Below are 25,573 nucleotides of genomic sequence, written 5' to 3'. Positions count from 1 at the left end.
TCTTCATTAGGCATTTAAGAGACTTCCTTTTTAACCCTTCGTATGCTGGGAAATTTGTCGTCTGCTAAAATGCTGTCTGCTGAATTTCTAAAATTAGCATTTTCTTCGATTTTTTTTCAAAGAATACTATTAGAATAGCAAACAGTTTGGATCCTGATGAGACGTCTCATCTCGATCCAAACTGTTTGCAAAGGCCTTCAAAATTCGGTTCCTGCACTAAAAGGGTTAAGAGACTTCCTTTTTAAAGACAAATCTGTCAATGCCGTAAAAGCAGACTGCGCAGGCTAATCTAGGACGACACCTTATGCACATGCATTAAGCCCCGTTTCCCCAGAATGAGGCTCATATTGAGCTGAGTAGCTCGTTTTTATAATGACGAAAACTTGACAAAGCATGCCCTGAATGTGGGATTCACATTTACCTGCGCTGTGTCTTCCATCACTGCTCTCAGAGCTTGGGGCGCGTGGTGTCTTTTTGCTGCCAGGGGAGTCTGTCTTCTCAAGCTCCTTCTCGACTTCTGAAACAGTTCGCATACACAGAGTCGTCATACAACAATGGCATGTCAAAATACAACAGCTACTATGCCTACATCAGAAGTCGTCCCACAGCGGCAAATCAAACACAGAGTCGTTCTCCCTCAATAGCCTGCCTGACACAACACCTACTACAGTGTTTTTATCACCGTTATGGATGTTTTCACCATTATATATGCCGAAATTTAAATCGAAGAGCTGGATATAGAAAAAAACTATATATTGCGATTCATAAAAAAATATTTTTTTGGAAACTTTCAAATGGGAATTTTTGGCAGCAATTCTGGAAAAACATATGTTTTGAGATTTGGAATGGGGTCGAATTTCAGCCCATATTTCGGCCAATTTTTATTTTTGTTATTGTTTATATGAACTTGAAAAACAATTAACATACTTAAAAATTAAGAACATAAAAATGGCTTATTTAAGGGTAAATAAGGAATAAATACATGTTCCATGACTATATTTTTGTAAATAATTCAAATTCTATGTTTATTAATGGTTATTTGCTGAAATCTTTGTCAAAAAGTAGATATTGTTCACTGAATATTGTTAGTTCCTTACATCCAAATAAAGGTAAGGTTAAGTTCCCATATGTGACCCATTAATATGGTCCAAACATGCATCAAAAATGGCCAAAAAATACCAGGCAAAAAGGTTTCTGAACATGAAATGCTTAAATACACATCTTCGAACTAAAAGATCCGTAATTAGGCACGGGAAAAAAGAGATATAGAATTATATGATTGTCATACAGTGTTTAAGACAAGCTAATGAAAAATTAAGAGAAGCGGTACAGGTCTTGGCAGCTCTACCTTATTGGAATAGTCCTTTCTTTCTCATTGTGACTATGATGAATGGAAAAAATGGAGAACATTAATTGTTTTGAGAAACAATATGTCTGAAATGTGCTAAATTTTGGAGAAAACCAACTAATCACAAGATACAAGCTGACTTAAATATAAAAAATCTTCCAAAATCACGAATTTTATCGACTATTAATACTTTAATTAAACTAGAATGGTTACATAAAATGTGTCAGCAGTTGTTGTTCTTTAAGATTAGATGGGATTTTCCAAGGTTGTTGAGATCTAGAGTATCATTATTAATCGTTCTTTATGAAATATACAAAATGTCACAAATAAACAGACACTGCCTTGTTGAGTAGAAAATATTCCAAGAAATTGTAGAACAAGCTTTATTCGATTTAAATGAGCCTGAATAATTAAACCACTTTAATTTTAGACACAATTATGAAGAATAATGTTGAGCAATGAATGTGAAAAGGTTGTTTTGGCTTAAACATCTATACACAACAATTTCACCGCTTACGCTGATGAACCCTTTTATATCTAAAGAAGCAAAAAGAAAATGGTTATGTGCAAACAGCATAAAACCAGAACAGCCTGCGAGTAACTGGCAGTCTGTTCAGGTTTTATGCTGTTTGCTGCCCATCAGTATCTAGAGGTTGGAACTGAAACCTTCAAAAATTGGATCTAGTAAGAAAGGCCTTTAATTAAATGTAACTTTCTGAGTGACTACAAATGCGTGAAAATACATCTAAGTGGTAAATGGTTAAACTTAAAAAAAAACGTAAAAGTGCCTGTGAGATTTGGCTGGCCCTCAAGCCGATTGAAATCCAAATGCTTTGTATAGACCATTCCAAGACAGTGATCCCAGTTTATGCTATTTTTTTATGTTTATAGTATGTGTTCTGTTGTATAAGTAGTGGATAAGAACAATAACTTCTATTCTGATAGAGGTCATTCAGTTTTATTGTCTGCTATATTTGTTATGTGAGTTACTATTAGCTTCCGGTACAGCATAAATTTCGGTCATACGCACATATAAGGGTGACATTATTTAGTTACCGGTAATACATTGTATGAAATATTTTTTTATTGATTAATATCTCACCTGCATCTTCCAACCATTGCTCATTGTTTGATACTGAAATCAGCATATGTAGGAGGCAATATTTCTCATTATTGCTAGAGCTGCAACGATTCGCCAACAGCTCGATTCGATTCGATTTCGATTTCAGACACTCCGATTCCGATTTTTTCGATTCGATTCATCTTCAAACCTATTTTTATCATATATTCACTCTTATGCCTCAAAATTAACATTTCTGTTCAAATGTGATTTCAATAAAACACATAAAAAATAATAGCAAATTAGGACTCAATTTTAATAAAAAAACTTCTGACTAGAAGATTGTGTTGATTACACAATAATATAAATAAATAAAAAAAATAATCATAAGAACGTATCTGGAATCAGTTGAATGGTAGTACTATCACTATTACATCTTTACCCAAAACCGCTATAAGCATGTCAACCACTGTGCCATGACAGCATCACCTGTTACCTGTAGGACAAATCACATTCTCTAATAAACTTAACAAAACTCCAACAGAAATAGAACTACTTTTCTGGCTGGCGACTTGAGTAGTTGCACTTGTGCGACCTCTTTGTCTTGCTAAATCAACGTTATGTTTACGTTTGACATATTGCATTAAATTAGATTAGTGGTTGAGCTGGACTTAGTGTACGCCACATCCATGAAGCACAGTTTACACTTTGCTGTATTGGTAGGGCTACCATCCCGAAACCCAAAATACAGCCACACTTTTGATTTTAGCTTCTTAGGCGCATCTGATAATTTCAATTTGTCGGCAACAACTTGTTCAGCCATTTTGACGCTTTTTCCGAAAGTAGACCGTAACGGGCTTATTGATTGGATGACTAAAGTAATAAGCAACCAATCGCGCGCGTCGTAATTACAGGTAAATATAAAACCTACACCTTCCTGTATCAATAGTCAGAATACAGCGCGCTTTACGTATCTATGTATATATATGTATATATGTTAAAGAATCGAATCGAATTTGGTAGGTTTGGTATCGTAATCGAATCGAAGCATTTCGAATCGATTTTCGATGAATCGGATCGAATCGTTGCAGCTCTAATTATTGCACTGTGATGCAAGATATGTATCAAAGAAGCTTAGCTGCCAAGGTACGAACATGCATGTACAAAATACACTATGCATGTACATATCCAGTAAAATCTGGTGTTTTTTTTATAGCGTTTTTGTTACAGTGACATTACACCTTTTTTTTTATCTAGATAAGACTATCATAACTAAATGTCAAGGTAAAAGCTAAAATAAATAACCAGAAATAAAAAATTCTGTGCAAAAATTCTAATTTAAATAATTTAAACAAAAGCTTTTATTTAAAATAGTCTGAGGTGATAAAGAAAAGTAAGCATTAAACAAGATGTGTTTGTCAGAAACACTATGTCCCCTTTTGCGCCGCTTTGAAGCTATACATTTGACCTTTGACCTTGAAGGATGACTTTGACCTTTCACCACTCAAAATGTGCAGCTCTACGAGTTACACATGCATGCCAAATATCGAGTAGCTATCTTCAATATTGAAAAAAGTTTTTGCAAATGTGTTAAAGTTGGCGCAAACAAGCAAACACACAAACAAACCAACAAACAGGGCAAAAACAATATGTCCCCCACTATAGTGGTGGGGGACATAAAAATATAATATTGGGTGCTATGCAACAATTACATAATTTTGTGGCAACATTATTTTAAGAAACCAATTCAAAATTCTTGATATCTGATCCTAACAAAAAACACCATTTTCTATTGTTGTTGTTTTACCTTAGTTTACAGTGGCCTTCAGCAAATTTTAATGGCTTCTGGTCATTAGGAAAGGTCTAAATATTAACTGTGTTACCCAACGACTGCATATATTATTGAACTTCATCTAAGTGTTATCTTAAAAAATCAACTAATGGAAATCAAAGCTTATATGTGACTAGCATTCTGCATGGTCAATATTTTCAGTGAAGACTAAGTTTGAGATCATTTGCAGTCAAGGGGCCAGGACACGTAACTTCAAAAGCTTTTAGTCTCAATTCAATTTAGAGCCTTTATTTACATTGGTTAAATATTTAACCCTTTCCCCGATAAGAAACAAAGTGAAAATGGCTTTTGAATTCAGCATAAAACCAGACTCATGCGAGTAACTGCAGTCTGTTTAGGTTTTATGCTGTTTGCTGCTCATCAGTAACTAAAGGTTGGAAATGAAGCCTTTAAAACTTGAATCTAGTAAAAAAGGTATTTAATTAAATGTAACTTCCTGAGGGACTACAAATGCATCAAAAATACGTATCTAAGTGTTAGGGTTAAGATAAGTCTTAAGATTGAACATATGAATCTTAGTGAATGGGGCCCTACCCTTACACATGGGCCTGAATGATGTCCTTGGAAGCTTACCTTCTTTAAAGTCTCTATAGCGCTCAAAATTAACGAAAATTTCGTAAAGTATTTCGTAAAATAAAGTTAACACCTTAACAATCAGTATTCCTTATAGCAATAGCCAAAATTTCAACGCTAAATGTGGTATGATTACATAGATTTTTGTTGATACAAAATGCTCGTTTTTATTTATTTGTGGCCACAATTAATTCCCGCGAATATATCTATTCATACGACACACAAACACCATTTCAGTGTTCATGTGTAGTATGAATAGATATGCAAAACAATAATAAAAACGAGCATTTTGTATCTACAAACATCTATTTTACCAGACCACATCTGACGTTGAAATTTCGGCAATTGCCATAAAGAACACTGATTTTAAATTGCTTAAGTTAATTTTACGAACAATTGTACGAAATTTTCGTTGATTTTGAATAGTACTGTTACATTAACGTTAAATAATTAAGATTAAGTCTTAAGATTGACCATATGAATCTTAGTATACTTGGGGCCCTACCCTAGGCATGTTTTTCCTTGGAAGCTTACCTTCATTTACAGTGGTCTTGTCAAACATATTCTCCAGGGACATCACAATATCCGCAAACATGGGCCGGTCTTTAGGGTCCCAATGCCAGCCTGTGGAGGAGGGAAAGAAATGAATAAGGTAAAAGGCCAGTCTAAAATGTATTTTATCTATTACCTTTTAAAAAAGTGCACGTGTCTACATAGTTCCAATATTTATCGATTATATTACTTTTTGAATAAATATTAGAAAATGATCTGAAGCAACATTCTGGAAATGAACAATCATTTGTACAAAAAAGAAGTGAGAAACTTACAACTAATTGCCTGGAGCACTGAATCAATACTGCAAACAGACCCAATTTTCCCTACCAAAGATTAGTTTCCGTTTCTTAAACGATGTGGTCCAAGATGCCATATAATAAAAGACCCTCATATACTGAGGGGACACCTTTTGGACATCATCATTGCTCTTTCTGTCCCCCCTCCCCTCAACTGATTCAATTTATTGCATTTTAATCTATTCGATGTTAAGCAGGCTGCCATCTACAAATCCTCTAGTAAGCTTCATCGCTGAGAGCACATATACAGTAAATCATTGTAATACAGTCAAAACCTGCTGGCTCGAACTTGATTGGCTCGAATTTTTGGTTTGCTCGAAATCTCCTCTAAGCAGTGATTTTTTATTGCTTATATATTGATATAAAATTCTGTTGCATAGCTCCAATCACAGGCTGGTTAATGAACTTACACAGTTTCATCCCTCTAGCTTCGCTACTTTTTGAGTTATACACAACACCAAACATTGGAATAAACAGACGGACGGAGGAACGGATCTATGCTCCCCTCATAAGGTGGGGGCATAAAAAAAGACAACTTATCTCTGTTGCAAATACAATTGTATTCTATACATCTGTTGGGGGAAAAATAAAACTAGGGCGAGTATTCACACAGCACCTCATGAAAAGCTTAACTTGTTCTTCAGGTAATGAAAATCTTTACTCGTACTTTATGTAATGAAAATCTTTACTCGTACTTTAGGTTATGAAAATCTTTACTCGTACTTTAGGTAATGATTATCTTTACTCGTACTTTAGGTAATGAAAATCTTTACTTGTACATTAGGTAATGAAAATCTTTACATGTACTTTAGGTAATGAAAATCTTAACTTGTTCTTAAAGTAATGAAAATCTTTACTTGTACTTAAAATAATGAAAATCTTTACTTGTACTTTAGGTAATGAAAATCTTTACTTGTAATTTAGGTAATGAAAATCTTAATTGTGCTAAAGAAAGTTTTTATCAAATTTTCTGTATGAAATTCAAGGTTTTCTGCTCACAAAACGATACAACATAAATAATTTCAGCCAATGTTGCTTTTATAATAATAATATTAACTTCAAAAGAGCCAAACACAAAACAGCCAGACTCTTATATTTAACTCTCAGGAATTTTATGAATTTCACCCAAAAGAGCAGTGTTTAAACAGGCTCTTAAAAAGTACTCCACATACACTTCATCATGAGCTGGTAGATATGAGGCGGGCACCCCGGGGGTCTCTCCATCCTATACCCCCGCTCCAGCAGATGATACACCTCTGTGAGGTCCACCCCTGGGTACGGTGACATCCCATAGGTCGCCAGCTCCCATAGCAACACACCAAACGCTGCAAACAGGGGGTAAAACAAAATGCTTTACATTAAGAAAATTAAGTCAATTTGTAATAACATACTTGAAAAAGTTTATCAAGGTGAAATATATTATCAGGTATGAGTGAAACTTTTTCTGTGCTTTTCTTTATGTAAGTTGTGAATTGAACTCAGTTTATTTAAACAATTAAGATACATTAGGACACTAAACATTTTATTGTGGACAAGACCTCTCCGATAATTTATTAATTCCGGGAATGGAAAAGTAACAATTAAATAAACAAATATTCGTACACTACAAGAGGGGTAGAAGTTTAATGAAGTTTATGTTGGTTGTTAAATGAATTTGGTTTAAACAGTGAGAACACGTTAGGAAACAAGACTATTGCCAAGCAATATATGTCCCCTACCGGCTCCACCATTGTCAGAATTTTTTACTTTTTTTATATTTGTTGCCATAGCAACCAGAATTTTTGACGTAGGAACAAAATGAAATGACATGCATAATGTCAATATTGCCATCTATTCATGTTTTAAGTTTCATGAAAAAATATTAAGAACTTTTAAAGTATTCGCAGGATCCAGACAAAAACACCATTTTCAGCAGTATTTCCAGTCTATTTGTTGCCATGACAACCAGAAATTTTGACGTAGGAACAAAATGAAATGACATGCATAATGTCCATATTGCCATCTATCCATGTTTCAAGTTTCATGAAAAACTATTAAGAACTTTTAAAGTAATCGCAGGATCCAGACAAAAACACCATTTTCAGCAGTATTTCCAATCTATTTGTTGCCGTAGCAACCAGAATTTTTTGGCGTAGGAACAAAATAAAATTATGTGCATAATGTCCATATTGCCATCTATCCATGTTTTAAGTTTCATGAAAAAATAGGAAGAACTTTTTAAGTTATCGCAGGATCCAGAAAAAACATCATTTTCAGCAGTATTTCTAGTCTATTTGTTGCCAAAGCAACAAGAGATTTTGACGTAGGAACAAAATGAAGTGACCTGCATAATGTCCATATTGCCGTCTATCTATATTTTAAGTTTCATGGAAAAATATTAAGAACTTTGAAAGTTATCGCAGGATCCAGAAAATAAACATTTTCAGCAGTATTTCTAGTCTATTTGTTGCCATAGCTACCAGAATTCTTGACGTAGGAACAAAATGAAATGACGTGCATAATGGCCATATTGCCATCTATTTCTGTTCCAAGTTTTATGAAAAAATATTAAGAACTTTTAAAGTTATCGCAGGATCCAGAAAAGTGTGACAGACAGACAGACAGACAGACAGACAGAGCGCAAACCGGTGAAACCGGTAGGGGACTAATAATGACATTTAAAGAAATAAGTTCAATTGGGACTGCCCTCAAAGAGGTCGGTATTGAAGCCCTCTCGTAGAATTCATTTATACACAGAATAGAATAGTAACAAAGTAATCAAACAGCCTGCAAGATAAGAACGAACAAATTAATCTCCCAAGCAATTCTTGCTACCACTACAAATCATGAGATGCCCAAATAACAATTCAACCTGTAAATTATATTATTCCCATACTTAAACCTTTTACCACTCATATATGCACCTTCACGCATTTAGATTCACTTATAAAATAAACTTTAAGACCTTTCTTTATCGATTGAAGTTTTGAAGGCTACATTTCCAGTCCTGAGATATTTATGAGAAGCAAACAGCATAATACCTGAACAGACTGCAAGTCACTGGCAGGCTGTTCAGGCTCTATAATGGCTGCACATAGCCATTTTCACTGTGCTCCTTAATGAGAAAGGTGAAATTCTACACTCACCCCAGACATCAGATTTTGTAGAGAATCTGTTAAAAGCCAGTCCCTCAGGCGCTGTCCACTTGATGGGGAACTTTGCGCCAGCGTGAGCAGTGTACGTGTCATCCTTCATCAAGCGAGCAAGACCGAAGTCCGCGACTTTCACAAGATGACTGTCCCCTACCAGGCAGTTTCTTGCAGCCAAATCTCTGTACATAAAACAGGGCTGTCAGTTACTTTGACACCAGTAACTTGATTTAAAAACCAGCCCAGAGAAGGAAAAAGTATTGGGGGGGGGGGGGGGGGGGTGAAATAACGACAGATTAAACTAGGTCTAAAATATGTAAGCCTCCTGCTGAGAAAACTGGGCTTCAAGCTTATGTGTAACATGTCGTCAGTGCACACAGGCTAATCAGGAACTTCCACTGCAGCTGGAATGACATTTTAAAGAAACTTCTTTAGAACTAAAAAAATTCTACAAAAGTATTAAAGTGTCGTCTCTGATTAGCCTGTGTGGACTGCGCATGCTGATCTTGGATGGCATTTTATGTGCATGCAATAAGTCCAGATTTCTCAGAATGCATTTCAAACTATACACAGAGGTAAAGTACCTGAGGTTTTGGGGTGGAGGTGGTAAAAAAACTAAGGATTATACAAGCTATTAAACTCGGTCCTAGGCCTGACCTATGTATGAACTGTTTCTCCTCGAGGTAGGCCATGGCGGAGGCTATCTGGGTGGCCATGTACATGAGAATGGTGGGGCCGATATCCTCCTTGTTAGAGCTGCGTAGGAAGTCCAGAAGGTTGCCATGCGTCATGAACTCCGTCACAATGTAGAATGGGGGCTCCCGCGTGCACACACCTACCGGTAGGGGGAAACAATACTTTTTAAACGTTAAGGCATGTGTTTATAGTCTGATATTAATACTAGACTCATCTTCAGCCCATATTCACATTTACCCCCTGATCACTAAGAAGTCTTCCATTTACAGTCCGCGCAATATGTATCTACGCACATTGGCTTATTTCCCTCACGGGAACACATTTATATTCCTTGGTGGAGGAGCAGGCATGGAAATAATTTTTTGGCTCTGAAAAATTCCATGGCTTGAGCAGGTTTTGAACCAGAGACCTTCTAATTCTTAAACTGATTTTCAATACCAGCCATATCTAAAGGCGGTCCGTACTAGAACAAAGCCTGTGAAACTGCAGAAGATTCAGGAAAAAATCTAGATGACTGGTCCTCATGGCCAGTCATAAATTCATTTCCAGGGGGAAATAATGAGAAGATTTTCAATACCAGTTATCGGGAAAATGTCTTTGGCCATGTACAAATCAAGTGAAACTGCATGAGGTTCAAAAACAAATCCAATATACAGGTCCTCGTAGCCAGTAATGAATTCAAATCAAGTATCAAATTGTACATGAATGACCATTAAATTTGAGTTTGAGCAGTAATATTTTCCAATTCCATAGACCTTCTGAAGAGCAAAGGTTTCAAGACTTTCAAGAAGCCATCAATTCAATACAACCAAATTAGATACTGTAAGCTTGGAATGTGATCCATTTAATTTTAATTTATAGTATACTCTGTAGTGACAAGCAAAACAGCTTACAAAATCATAATTTTCAGAATGTTTTCGCGTTCAAAGTACATGTAGTTAAAGAATTTGTACAAAACCTTAAGGACAAAAGTTGTCATGCACTGACATGAACCAATGTGGCAATAACTTTGCATACTGTTGACCAAACTTTGAAATGATGGAACATAGTTGCAATGGATCCAGGACTATGAATCAAGCACAAAATTTGCGTCACCTGTCAAGTTTTGTGTAGCTTGGCTATTATCAAAATATGCAAACCGGCAAACGGCTTCACACCTCCATTGTTTGTAAAATCGTGGACAGTTACTTCGGAGACATATGATGAAAACCTTGATGGTATCCTTGTGGAAAGTGTGCATTTCATGCCTAATTCATTTAAATCCAAACATTTATTTTTACGCATAATATGATTTAAAAAAAATACACAAACTTGAGTTGTATCGTTATCGTCTTTAAAATAATTAATAATAGAAGCAATAAAACACGTAAGATCGGCAATGTAAATATAACGATTTTCAGTAAGCCTGCGATACGAAATTTTCCCCCCGATTTTTTTGCTTCAAAAACTTTTTTCCCCGATTTTTTAGCTTAAAAAAGAAGATGCGGGTTATACATAAATGCGCGTTATACACAGCGTTTTACGGTAATGTGAGGGTACTTAACACAAATGTAACATTCTTCACCATAAGAGGGCAATGTCCATATCACAGTGGTAAACGTCCTTCATACATAGGTCAAGGTCAAAGACACATAGTTAACACGGATATAAGGACACTGCACGTAGCACAGAGTTTAAGGCTATTGACAAAGAGGTCAGGTTCTTTCAATCAGAGGTCAATAACCACTCCAAACAGTTCTCAGTTTGTCCTTCATAGAGGGAGTCAAGATAAAAGGTCAGAGGTCAACGTACCTAGCAACTGCACAAGGTTTGGATGTTTCATGGCCTTCATAATGGCTGCTTCTTCAAGGAAATCTTTCAACGCCATAGTGTCCTCCTGTAAACAAAGAATGAAACACATGTAAATAAGCCTTATTTTGGAAAACCGGGACATAATGCATGTGTGGGTTAAGTATCGTCCAGGACTAGCCTAGGCAATCTGAACAGGCTAATTAGGGACAACACTTACCACCTTAACTGGATTTTCAAAACATCCTTTAAATGAAAAATACCAGTAAACAATTGTCGACTGCACGGGCCAATCTAGTCTTTAAAGGGGGTATGCACGATTTTGTCAAATATTCATGAATTTATATAAGATGTGTAAAAAAACTTATTATACATATATTTCAATATAAATTAAAATAAAAGCTAAGAAGAACATGTGTGAAAAAATGCGAAATAAGCAAGATATTCAATTTTGAAATCGAAAATGTGTGTACAGTCAAATTCGCCAGTATGTATATCATGCATGTACGATGAGAATCTAAATTTTGTTTTACGGATCATTTCAATTTCCTGCGACGATATCTATTCATACGACAAACTAACACTCATTCCGATCCTAATAAAAAGACGAATGCTTCGGTTATTGTAGGAAAATATGTACCAAATATCTTCATCACAATTGGCTCGGGGCACTAATTTGTCTTTGCTGCATTATTTGAAAATCGTCTTCAATGTATGATTGTTCTTGCCTATTTTGTGTTATTGTAACATACACTGTAACTCCAATATAACGCGCTCCGTTATAACGCTGAATCCAATATAACGCGGGGGGTGCTTGGATCCCATTTATTCTCCAACCTTCCATCTGATTTCTGATTCAAATCCGTATTATGCAACTTCATGTATTTTCAGACAATTCAAAGATGGCGGCAATCTCATGTTGATTGCTTTATTCAACCTTCCCTTGAACCGATTTTAATCGCCTCGAGGTTAAACAACACCGACAGCTAATTGGTGTTAATCTAATGTATAATGTCAACAAAGGTGGGAAAAACTCGCGTGTCAGTGTTTATTACATGTATTCCTCATCAGAGCGGTTCAGTGCGATAATTTCCATAAGTTAAGTGAAAGCGGGATAGTTATACAATTAAAGTAATTCAAAACGATTGAAACATTCTTACTTTGATATGGTTGTAGTTTGACTATATTAAATGAGCGGCTGTGTAATATACTGCGCACAGTATAAAACAATTTTTTCTGTCATTCCATTATCATTCTAGTATTATGTCATTTAATCTTTCAGTTCGTGTTTAAGAAATTAAATAATGCAGACGATTTATTTACATGTGAACGCAGTGTACCGGTAATTGTTAACAGAGTTTCACTTTCATTTTCGCGCGGTATAAGAAAGTCCCCGGGAAACACGTTTTTTGCATGCGTATAACGCAATAAAACAATTTTTTGTACATGAGTCGTATTGCATTCAATCTAAATTTAAAGTCGCTCGTCCAATGAAAGCTCTGCCTCATAATGCACTGTACTCTTAACACTTCTGAAAATGGCATATATGCGTACGGTTGTGTTTACGAATTTCTTAAACATATATCGTCATTAATGTACAAGATTATTATTTTTTAAGTGATGTTGCAATTTTATTGGATTATCGGATAAATGTGCACATAAGAAAAGCGGTATGTATACTGTTATCGATACAATTCGGTTTATATGCATGTATTTGCGTCAACACAGCATGGCAATATACATCATTACATGACCTATATTATAGGCTATTCTATACCTGTTTTTTTATAGCCCCCTGCAGTAAATGAGCTCAAAACTTATAACGCGGATCCGTTATAACGCTGTTTCGCGGCTTGGACCCCACTGACCGCGCTATATTGGAGTTACAGTGTATTTTTATCAATATATTACAATTTAATACATATCAAAATTGTGCATACCCACTTTAAAAGACAAATACCATTGCACAATCAAGATAAACATTCTGACCAAATTTCACAAAGATTGGATGAAAACTGTGACCTCTACTGTCTACATAAGGTTTTTCTACTATTTGACCTAGTTTTTGACCTAGTGACCTAGTTTTTGACCCCAGATGACCCAAATACAATCCCAACCCAGATTTCATCAAGATAAACATTCTGACCAAATTTCATAAAGATTGGATGAAAACTGTGACCTCTACTGTATACACAAGGTTTTTCTATTATTTGACCTATTTTTTGACCTAGTGACCTAGTTTTTGACCCCAGATGACCCAAATACAATCCAAACCCAGATTTCATCAAGATAAACATTCTGACCAAATTTCATTAAGATTGGATGAAAACTGCGACCTCTATTGTATACACAAGGTTTTTCTATTATTTGACCTATTTTTTGACCTAGTGACCTAGTTTTTGACCCTAGATGACCCAAATACTATCCCAACCCAGATTTTATCAAGAAAAACATTCTGACCAAATTTCATAAAGATTGGATGAAAACTGACCTCTATTGTCTATACAAGGTGTTTCTATTATTTGACCTAGTTACCTAGTTTTTGACCTAGTGACCTAGTTTTTTTTACCCCAGATGACCCAAATACAATCCCAACCCAGATTTCATCAAGATAAACATTCTGACCAAATTTCATTAAGATTGGATGAAAACTGTAACCTCTACTGTCTACACAAACAAATTGTTGACAGTTTTTCTATTATTTGACCTAGTGACCTAATTTTTGACCTCAGATAACCCAAATACAACCCCAACCCAGATTTCATCAACATAAACATTCTGACCAAATTTCATAAAGATTGGATGAAAACTGCGACCTCTTTTGTCTACACAAACAAATTGTTGACGGACGCACACACGCACACACAACGGACGCCAGACATCACACGGTCACATAAGCTCAACATGTCACTTTGTGACAGGTGAGCTAAAAACGTATGGACATTATCGCAATCCATGGAACAACAATTTGGAAATGTAATTTCTTTACTAAGTTATTTAATGGTAACTTTAAAAATATAAGTCATTTTACTTTTACAATAACATTTTCAAACTTAAGTTGTTGAATACAAGTGTGAATCAATTTTCTTCATTTTTTTCCTGTTTAAATGCACGAGAAATGATTGCTGGTTAAGTTAAGTTACCTTGAGTGTTTTCACAGCCACTGTCTTGTTGTAGCGTTTCCACACGGCTTCATACACGTCACCATATTGGCCTCCACCTGTCACACAGAAATTAGTCTAATGAACAAGATGGTGGCAGTTTGAATGTTCAACTTTGTGAACGTAACAAAAGTTTAAATTTACAAAGTCATAATTTTTGTAGATATCAGTCTGATGAACAACAAGATGGAAGTTAGAATTTTTTAACTTTGTTAACTTTACATACGTTTTTTACAAAGCCATAATTTTAACAAGACTACTGCCAAGCAATATATGTCCCCTACCGGCTCCACCATTGTCAGAAATTTCACCATTGTCAGATTTTTTTTAATTTTTTATATTTGTTTCCATAGCAATCAGACTTTTTGACGTAGGAACAAAATGAAATAACGTGCATAATGTCCATATTGCCATCTATCCATGTTTCAAGTTTCATGAAAAAATATTAACAACTTTTAAAGTTATCGCAGGATCCAGAAAACTACCATTTTCAGCAGTATTTCTAGTCTATTTGTTGCCATAGCAACCATAATTTTTGACGTAGGTACAAAATGAAATGACGTGCATAATGTCCATATTGCCATCTATCCATGTTTCAAGTTTCATGAAAAAATATGAAGAACTTTTAGAGTTATCGCAGGATCCAGAAAAGTGTGACAGACAGACTCACAGACGCATAGAGCGAAAACCACAAGTACCCTCCGGTGAAACCGGTAGGGGACAATAAATCTTGAAATGTTTATTTAACTTACTTCTTCCAAAGCCTCAGTTTGTCTTTTATTAGTCAACTGAATTTAGTATAAGCATCCATCTTTGTTTAAAAGCCTTACCTATTTTTAAAAGCAGTCGTTTCATTGTTTCTTGAAAATACTACATACAGCCAAACAAATTTTCCAATTGTTCAGAATGGTAAAGCATGTAAAGCATGTTGTGTGACAAATTAAATGATAACTGTATTTTCGGAAAGGTGATATTTTAAGGTCACGTTCAATAATTTCCGTAACTGTGTCAACCTTGGTATGTTATTATTCTGCTGTGTCCATTAAAGTTAAAACGTCGACCATGTCAACAAATAGCAGGCTAAACGAAGTCCGGTAATTACATCAGTGCCAGAAACATTCACCCACGTTTTTACAAGTGTTATGTCAGAAAATGGCAAAACAAACGGAAATAGTTTTTTCCATGTCACTATATACAACATGAAAAGTAATTAGTTTTAAAACTGCTAGGGATATGCCTGGTACAAGCATATAACCACACTTTTTAATGCTGACAAAAACCAATACTAAGGTCTTAAATGTTTGCGGCAAATATGACATGGAACCTCTTCCCGCTTAGAAGCTAAGTGACAATGGCTATGTACAACCAGCATAAAACCAGAACAACCTGCAAGTAACTCACAGTCTGTTCAGGTTTTATGCTGTTTGATGCTCATCATTATCATAGGGTTGGAAATGAAGGCTTTAAAACTTTAATCTGTTAAGAAAGGTATTTAGTTTCATATTATTTTCTACGGGACTACAAACTGTTTACAAATACATATCTTAGGGCTTTTTTTCTTTCTTAAACAATGGCAGTTTTTCACAAATTTGAGAAATTTGCGACTAAAATTTTCACAATTTAAAGAATTGTGCAACTCAAATTTCACAATTTTAAAAAGTTGGCGACTCCTCTTCTCGTAATTTTGATCAGTTCTCGGTTCTTTTTTTTGCACAGTTTTGATCAGTTCTCCGCTCATTTTTTTTTACAATTTTAATCAGTTCACAAAATGAGGGGGCCACGGCTGCTTCACAAAGATGGGAAAAAAAAGCAAGTAACAGAGTGGAAATAGGATAAACCAACCAAGTCTGCTTCACAAAGATGGGGAAAAAAAGCAAGTAACAGAGTGGAAATAGGATAAACCAACCAAGTCTGCTTCACAAAGATGGGAAAAAAAAGCAAGGAACAGAGTGGAAATAGGATAAACCAACCAAGTCTGCTTCACAAAGATGGGGAAAAAAAGCAAGTAACAGAGTGGAAATAGGATAAACCAACCAAGTCTGCTTCACAAAGATGGGAAAAAAAAGCAAGTAACAGAGTGGAAATAGGATAAACCAACCAAGTCTGCTTCACAAAGATGGAAAAAAAAAAGCAAGTAACAGAGTGGAAATAGGATAAACCAACCAAGTCTGCTTCACAAAGATGGGAAAAAAAAGCAAGTAACAGAGTGGAAATAGGATAAACCAACCAAGTCTGTGTTTCATGGCAATTTCAATCCTCTCAATCTCCCATCGGTCAGGTTCAGGGCTCAGTCCAAACACCGTGGGCTTCTGTCGCTTGGGCGCAGGATACAGTAGGGTGGTAACTAGGCCATCAGAGTGAATTGAATGGTGGTGGACTAGCTCAGCCAACGTGTTGAATCGATGGTCCATTGTTACGTATACCTAAAGAGAAGCAGGCGTTGTTTCTTATCCATATACTGTTCAATCAATATTATTAGTTGCAAACTTATTTTCAATGATTTGAATTCTAAGCCTCTTATCAGACATTATAAAATAATCCATGCATTTAAGATCTAATGAACATTTATTATTCCATGAAATTTTCTTGTCAACAAAATTAAATGAATCCACTGTAAAAACATTCTGTAGCAAATTTTTTTTTTTAAGTAGCCATCACTTAAGTAGATTTCACTTTGACTATAAATAACAGTAATGTTTTTAAAACGTGCTTTTCAATTGCCATGGCATAATACAAAAGTAAATCCCAGAAATTGTCAACACTGTTCTTTACGAGTGTTTTTCCTTTAAAGGGATTATCTTCTTAGCGAAAATCCAATTTAGGCAGAAAGTGTCAAACCACCCTGATTAGCCTATGCGGAAATCAAACGCTAATCTGGGTCGACACTTTAAGCACTTGCTTTAAGCCCTGTTTTCCCACAACAAGTCTCTAATACTACCTTTCCGTCAGAGTCCTCACTGATCCTATAGTGGTAGACACGGCCCTCGTATCGCACGGATATTGACCTCTGACCTGGACTGCTCTCGCTCTCTCGCACCAGGAAGCTGCCGTTGATACCACTGCTAAGCAGGTACTCTGAGGCATTTCTGGAATTTACAAAGCAGCATTATTTAAGTCATTTCCTCTAAACTTATTTCATTTTTTTGCTTTATTACATTTATGGGGATTTCATTAAAGTGACAACAGACATGCATTGATTCTAATCAGCTAGATTTTTCGAAAATCCTGGTACATAGTTGCCAACCTGATTTCCAAAACTTTGGATGGAAAATGCCATCTACTCCATAGGTCCTAACAATGAAGACCACTTATATGTACCTATGAGAACTTCATTCAAATACGTATAGTTGATATGGGATGTGATTTTAAGGAGGTATTAATCTATTAAATTGGTCCACTGCATTTGTACCCCAAGATTAGTGGAGTTTTACAAAATCTAGCTAATCTGAAGAATGTTTAATTCCTGATTCTGGCCCTGGCTATTCACAATTAATGTTGGACTTTTCATTATAACCCATACATCTTTTCATAATCATAGCAACACGACAGGTACCTTGATTTCTGCCCGTGGTACCGGCTGAACTTGTCGGGTATATGTCTGTTTGTCATCTTTTTAGCATAACCCATGCAAAATCTCATTCCAACGAAACTCTTACCTGGATATCTGCCTGTGGTACCAGCTGAACTCTTACCTGGATATCTTCCCATGGTACCAGCTGAACTCTTACCTGGATATCTGCCCGTGGTACCAGCTAAACTCTTACCTGGATATCTGCCCGTGGTACCAGCTGAACTCTTACTGGATATCTGCCCGTGGTACCAGCTGAACTCTTACCTGGATATCTGCCCGTGGTACCAGCTGAACTCTTACTGGATATCTGCCCGTGGTACCAGCTGAACTCTTACCTGGATATCTGCCCATGGTACCAGCTGAACTCTCACCTGGATATCTGCCCATGGTACCAGTCAAACTCTTACCTGGATATCTGCCCATGGTACCAGCTGAACTCTTACCTGGATATCTGCCCGTGGTACCAGCTGAACTCTTACCTGGATATCTGCCCATGGTACCAGCTGAACTCTTAACCTGGATATCTGCCCATGGTACCAGCTGAACTCTTACCTGGATATCTGCCCAAGGTACCAGCCAAACTCTTACCTGGATATCTGCCCGTGGTACCAGCTGAACTTGTCGAGGCTGTTGACGGGGGCGATGTAGTTGCTAGGCACCCAGCCTATGTCTCCCGCCTTGTTCTTCACCTCGCACCACTCGCCACCCTTGTTGTAACCCAGGATGGTCATCTGCTCCCCTGCAAGAACACAACCAAAGTTGCCACGTTAACTCTTTCAGTGCTGGAACCGAATTTTGAAGGTCTTTGCAAACAGTTTGGATCCTGATGAGACGCCACAGAACGCCAAGATTTTACTATAGCCATATATAGCCATATAAGGAAAAATGTCCCGCCCCTTGGCAGCCATGTTTTTCAAGCCAAGGTTACCATTTTTGAACTCATCCAAGATATCATTGGGACAAATCATCTGAGCAAGTTTCACAAAGATCGGAAAATAAATGTGGCCTCTAGAGTGTTAACAAGGTTTAACAATAGCCATATAAGGAAAAATGCCCCACCCCCTGGCAGCCATGTTTTTCAACCAACCGACATCATTTTCGAACTCGTTCAAGATATCATTGGGATGAATCTTCTGACCAAGTTTCATGAGGATTGGACAATAAATGTGGCCTCTAGAGTGTTAACAAGATTTTGCTATAGCCATATATAGCCATATAAGGAAAAATGCCCAGCCCCTTGGCAGCCATGTTTTTCAAGCAAACATAACCATTTTCAAACATATCCAAGATATCATTGAAACCAATCTTCTGACTTAGTTTCATGAAGATTGGACAATAAATGTGGCCTCTAGAGAGTGAACAAGGCAAATGTTGATGTCGCACAACAGACAACGCACAACGGACAATGGACAAAAGGCGATCACAAAAGCTCACCATGAGCACGTTGTGCTCAGGTGAGCTAAAAAAGCAATGAATAAAGTGCAAACAATTGTACAAAAAAATGAAGTAATGAGCGAAAAAAAAAATTCCCCCATCAAAGGGAATCGGCACGAAAAATTCACCCTCATGAGGAATGTGGGTGGCTTCCCCTGGTGGCAAGAGAGGGCCCTGAATTATCCTGAGTGTGTCAGTTTTGATTTGATGAAACAACCAGTCAGAAAGACGCGTGCAAGATGACCCCAATGTAAGCCCCTTTTCTACATATTGTGGGGTATAATCAAGTAATCTCAACTCAAAGAGCATAATGTTGCCATGGTAATGTGGCATTTGGTGCATTCAACAATAAAGAATGTCAAAAATACAAAGTCTCAGAAACTAGATGTTTCCAATTTCTTGACTCCAATTTTGGCCGTTGTGTTCTTTTTAATGTTAAAAGTTTTGACATATAAATAGGAACATTACACCCAGCTCCCTCTACTGTTGCCCCTTATTCAGACCTTGGACTAAACCAGTCACTTGGTAACTAACACACTGACATTGGACACTGGCTTTCATTGCTAGAAAAATTTAAAGCGAGATTATGCGATTTTGTCAAATATTTATTAATTTATATAAAATGTGTAAAAAACTTATTAAACATTATTTCAATATAAATTAAAATAAAAGTTAAGAAGAACATGTGTCGAAAAATGCGAAATAAGCAAGATATTTCATTCTGAAATTGAAAATGTCTGTACAGTCGAATTCGCCAGCATGTAAATCATGCATGTTCAATGTGAATCTTAATTTAGTTTCACGGTTCATTTTAAATTCCTGTAACGATATCTATTCTTACGACACACGAACACTAACTAAAAAGACGAATGCTTCGGTTATTGTGGGAAAATATGTACGAAATATCTTCGTCACAATTGGCTCCAGGCGCTAAATTGTCTTTGCTGCATTTTATGAAATTAGTCTTCAATTTATAATTTTTCTTGCCTATTTTGTGTTATTGTAACATATTTTATCAATATATTACAATTTAACACACATAAAAAATCGTATAATCTCGCTTTAAGTCAAGTTCCTAAACTATAAGCTCAGTGACTGACCAGTAAAATAAGAGTTTTAATAGAGGACAAATTAATACAAAGCCTTATGGCTAGTAATGCATTTTCAATAGCAGACACAACGCCTGATTGTTTTCGCAATATATGCAATTAATTCTGTCAAATAATGCCCTATCCCCCAAAATACAATTCATTACGATGGTGAACTATTGTTAAAGATTGTAATCAAACAAAATATGTTTGACAATAACTGAATAAATATTATTGATGATTAATAGAGAATATTGAATACAATCAAGATTGAAAATCTTAAACACCTGTAACAAGTACCCAAAACACAAAACGAAAACATGTGTCAACAATTTGTGGGAGACATTTTAGAGTTAAAAAGAGGTAATTATGTCAGTCATATTTCATGGTCAGAGAACCGGTTAAAGAATAGAAGAGAATATTCAGCCCCAAAAAGTACCTGTTACACACCTGTTAAATGTTAGCTAAAATTTGTTCTGCTTCTATGATCATACAGAAGTAGCTTGCCATGAGTATAAATTATTATGTACTACATAGACATTCCTGCGGTGGGGATAATGAAAACCACAGATCACCAGTGAATTCTGATGTTCTAGTGAAAGTATATAGGATGATGATGATGATGATCATCATCATCATGATGATTGTTATTATTATTACTATGATGATGATGATGGTGATGAGAAGGATGATTGCTATTATTAGGACGACGATGATGATGATGATGATGATGATGATTGTTATTATTATTATGTCAATAATGGTGATGATGATGATGATGGTGATGATGATGATGATAGTGGTGATGATGATGATGATGATGATGATGATGATGATGATGATGATGATCATGATGATCATGATGATCATGATGACGATTGTTATTATTATTATTACTATGATGATGAGAAGGATGATTATTATTATTAGGAAGATGTTGATGATGATGATGATGACGATGATGATGATTGTTATAATTATTATGTCGATAATGGTGATGATGATGATGGTGATGATGATGATGATGGTGATGATGATGATGATGATGCTGATGCTGATGATCATGATGATGATGATTGTAATTATTATTACTATGATGATGAGACGGATGATTGTTATTATTAGGAAGATGATGATGATGATTGTTATTATTATTATGTCAATAATGATAACGATGATGATGATTGTTATCATTATTACGACGATACTGATGATGATTGTTGTTATTATTAGGATGATGAGGATGTGAATGTGCTGTGTGTTGGGTGTTAGTGTCAAAGCTTTTAAGTAATTAATTAATTGAAGTTGTATTTTAACCTTCTCAAAAAGTCAAGGTCAAGGTAAAAATGTCAGATTTTGGTAAGTAGTATCAATGTTAATCAACAAGTCAATTTTGATAAACCCACAATGTTGACCTTCTAAATAAGTCTGTTGACCTTCTAAATAAGTCTATGTCCAGAACTAGGTCAGTGTCAAGATCAAAATTAAATGAGGCCAGGTGATGTGGTTGGGCGTTGTTTGGTGAAAGTTTTCCAAGATAATGCAATGAAAGTATCAACTTAGCTTTGTACAGATGGAGTGAAGGACTGACAAACTGGCCAATCAAGTCAGTATTGCCTGACGGACTGACAACCTGGCCAATCAAGTCAGTATTGCCTGACGGACTGACAAACTGGCCAATCAAGTCAGTATTGCCTGACGGACTGACAAACAGGCCAATCAAGTCAGTATTGCCTGACGGACTGACAAACAGGCCAATCAAGTCAGTATTGCCTGACGGACTGACAAACTGGCCAATCAAGTCAGTATTGACTGACTGACTGACAAACTGGCCAATCAAGTCAGTATTGCCTGACGGACTGACAAACTGGCCAATCAAGTCAGTATTGACTGACGGACTGACAAACTGGCCAATCAAGTCAGTATTGCCTGACGGACTGACAAACTGGCCAATCAAGTCAGTATTGCCTGACGGACTGACAAACTGGCCAATCAAGTCAGTATTGCCTGACGGACTGACAAACTGGCCAATCAAGTCAGTATTGCCTGACGGACTGACAAACTGGCCAATCAAGTCAGTATTGCCTGACGGACTGACAAACTGGCCAATCAAGTCAGTATTGCCTGACGGACTGACAAACTGGCCAATCAAGTCAGTATTGCCTAACGGACTGACAAACTGGCCAATCAAGTCAGTATTGCCTAACAGACTGACAAACTGGCCAATCAAGTCAGTATTGCCTGACGGACTGACAAACTGGCCAATCAAGTCAGTATTGCCTGAAGGACTGACAAACTGGCCAATCAAGTCAGTATTGCCTGACGGACTGACAAACTGGCCAATCAAGTCAGTATTGCCTGACGGACTGACAAACTGGCAAATCAAATCAGTATTGCCTGACGGACTGACAAACTGGCAAATCAAGTCAGTATTGCCTGACGGACTGACAAACTGGCCAATCAAGTCAGTATTGCCTGACGGACTGACAAACTGGCCAATCAAGTCAGTATTGCCTGACGGACTGACAAACTGGCCAATCAAGTCAGTATTGCCTAACGGACTGACAAACTGGCCAATCAAGTCAGTATTGCCTAACGGACTGACAAACTGGCCAATCAAGTCAGTATTGCCTGACGGACTGACAAACTGGCCAATCAAGTCAGTATAGCCTGATGGACTGACAAACTGGCCAATCAAGTCAGTATAGCCTGATGGACTGACAAACTGGCCAATCAAGTCAGTATAGCCTGATGGACTGACAAACTGGCAAATCAAGTCAGTATAGCCTGACGGACTGACAAAAAGGTCAATCAAGTCAGTATTGCCTGATGGACTGACAAACAGGTCAATCAAGTCAGTATTGCCTAACGGACTGACAAACTGGCCAATCAAGTCAGTATTGCCTGATGGACTGACAAACAGGTCAATCAAGTCAGTATTGACTGACGGACTGACAAACTGGCCAATCAAGTCAGTATTGCCTGACGGACTGACAAACTGGCCAATCAAGTCAGTATAGCCTAACAGACTGACAAACTGGCCAATCAAGTCAGTATTGACTGACGGACTGACAAACTGGCCAATCAAGACTGTATTGACTGACGGACTGACAAACTGGCCAATCAAGACTGTATTGACTGACGGACTGACAAACTGGCCAATCAAGTCAGTATTGCCTGACGGACTGACAAACTGGCCAATCAAGTCAGTATTGACTGACGGACTGACAAACTGGCCAATCAAGACTGTATTGACTGACGGACTGACAAACTGGCCAATCAAGTCAGTATTGCCTGACGGACTGACAAACTGGCCAATCAAGTCAGTATTGCCTGACGGACTGACAAAATGGCCAATCAAGTCAGTATTGACTGACGGACTGACAAACTGGCCAATCAAGTCAGTATTGCCTGACGGACTGACAAACTGGCCAATCAAGTCAGTATTGCCTGACGGACTGACAAACTGGTCAATCAAGTCAGTATAGCCTAACGGACTGACAAACTGGCCAATCAAGTCAGTATTGACTGACGGACTGACAAACTGGCCAATCAAGACTGTATTGACTGACGGACTGACAAACTGGCCAATCAAGACTGTATTGACTGACGGACTGACAAACTGGCCAATCAATTCAGTATTGCCTGACGGACTGACAAACTGGCCAATCAAGTCAGTATTGCCTGACGGACTGACAAACTGGCCAATCAAGTCAGTATTGCCTGACGGACTGACAAACTGGCCAATCAAGTCAGTATAGCCTGACAGACTGACAAACTGGCCAATCAAGTCAGTATAGCCTAACGGACTGACAAACTGGCCAATCAAGACTGTATTGACTGACGGACTGACAAACTGGCCAATCAAGACTGTATTGACTGACGGACTGACAAACTGGCCAATCAATTCAGTATTGCCTGACGGACTGACAAACTGGCCAATCAAGTCAGTATTGCCTGACGGACTGACAAACTGGCCAATCAAGTCAGTATTGCCTGACGGACTGACAAACTGGCCAATCAAGTCAGTATAGCCTGACAGACTGACAAACTGGCCAATCAAGTCAGTATTGCAAAATTACAAGAATATTTATAATCTTCAGAATCTTTGTATTTCAAATGATTTCTAGCATTGACACATTTACACATAATATACACTTGGCCCAAAAAGCATTAAGCAAAAAATGCACATTCAATAGAATTCCAAATTGAAAGCAGTTTAGTGAAAAATGAGTTGGTAGTCACATGAACCTGATTTGCGAGACCTGAAGATAGCCTGTCACTAATAACTCTTTCCCACTCAGAAGCAAAGTAAAAATGGCTATGTGCAAACAGCATAAAACCAGAACAGCCTGCGAGTAACTTGCAGACTGTTCAGGTTTTATGCTGTTTGCTGCTCATCAGTATTTCAGGGTTGGAACTGAAGCCTTTAAACCTTGAATCTGGTAAATAAAGGTCTTTAATCAAATTTAACGTCAAATTTAACTTTCTAAGGGATTACAAATGTGTCAAAATACATATATACATACATAAATCTAAGTGGTATAGGGTTAATTCAGTTGTGGACAACTGATCAACGCCCACACATCTTGTAACTGGACACTTACCACTATGACTCACACCATGTAAGTAAGCCCATACTACAACCTACTATCAATGTTCCACACATGAACTGATCTGAGAGCACTTTTTGAAACTCTACTCACATGGCAGTTATGGGATCTAGGTACAATTGTAATCAAATACACCCAATATTTCATTTTCCCCAATGATAAAAATCACAAGTTATAATTAATACCTCACATTTCTTTATAGAGGTCCTATGCCACAACATTGCTTGATTTAGGTCCTATCTGCCACAAGTTCTAAATATGAGTGGCGCTCTGCGAAAAGGGGCTTTAAAGCATGTGCGTAGTGTTTTCCCAAATTAGCCTGTGCAGTCCACAGATTAGCCTGTACAGGCTAATCAGGGACAACAATTTCCTCCTAAACTGGATATCAGGGACGACAATTTCCGCCTAAA

At 37.0% G+C, this 25,573-nt stretch overlaps 1 protein-coding gene across 7 annotated transcripts in view; it reads right to left on the bottom strand.

The window, feature by feature from the left end:
- The window catches only part of LOC127838721 (tyrosine-protein kinase Abl-like), an 84,287-nt gene that overhangs the window by 10,246 nt on the left and 48,468 nt on the right, over nucleotides 1–25,573 (bottom strand). For 2 of the 7 annotated variants that reach the window (XM_052366688.1, XM_052366690.1), the window contains 10 exons: nucleotides 18,617–18,767; nucleotides 17,396–17,543; nucleotides 16,685–16,880; nucleotides 14,440–14,516; nucleotides 11,300–11,384; nucleotides 9,470–9,647; nucleotides 8,810–8,994; nucleotides 6,857–7,009; nucleotides 5,368–5,457; nucleotides 422–517 (listed from right to left, as the gene is read on the bottom strand). In XM_052366688.1, coding sequence (XP_052222648.1) covers nucleotides 422–517; nucleotides 5,368–5,457; nucleotides 6,857–7,009; nucleotides 8,810–8,994; nucleotides 9,470–9,647; nucleotides 11,300–11,384; nucleotides 14,440–14,516; nucleotides 16,685–16,880; nucleotides 17,396–17,543; nucleotides 18,617–18,767 — 1,359 coding nt within the window. The other 5 variants (XM_052366689.1, XM_052366691.1, XM_052366692.1 and 2 more) reach the window with 5 other exon arrangements.

The sequence above is a fragment of the Dreissena polymorpha genome, chromosome 7 (genome assembly GCF_020536995.1).
Source record: "Dreissena polymorpha isolate Duluth1 chromosome 7, UMN_Dpol_1.0, whole genome shotgun sequence".
Taxonomy (NCBI): domain Eukaryota; kingdom Metazoa; phylum Mollusca; class Bivalvia; order Myida; family Dreissenidae; genus Dreissena; species Dreissena polymorpha.
Note: the sequence above shows the minus strand (reverse complement) of the source record. Positions and strands in the feature narration are given on the sequence as shown.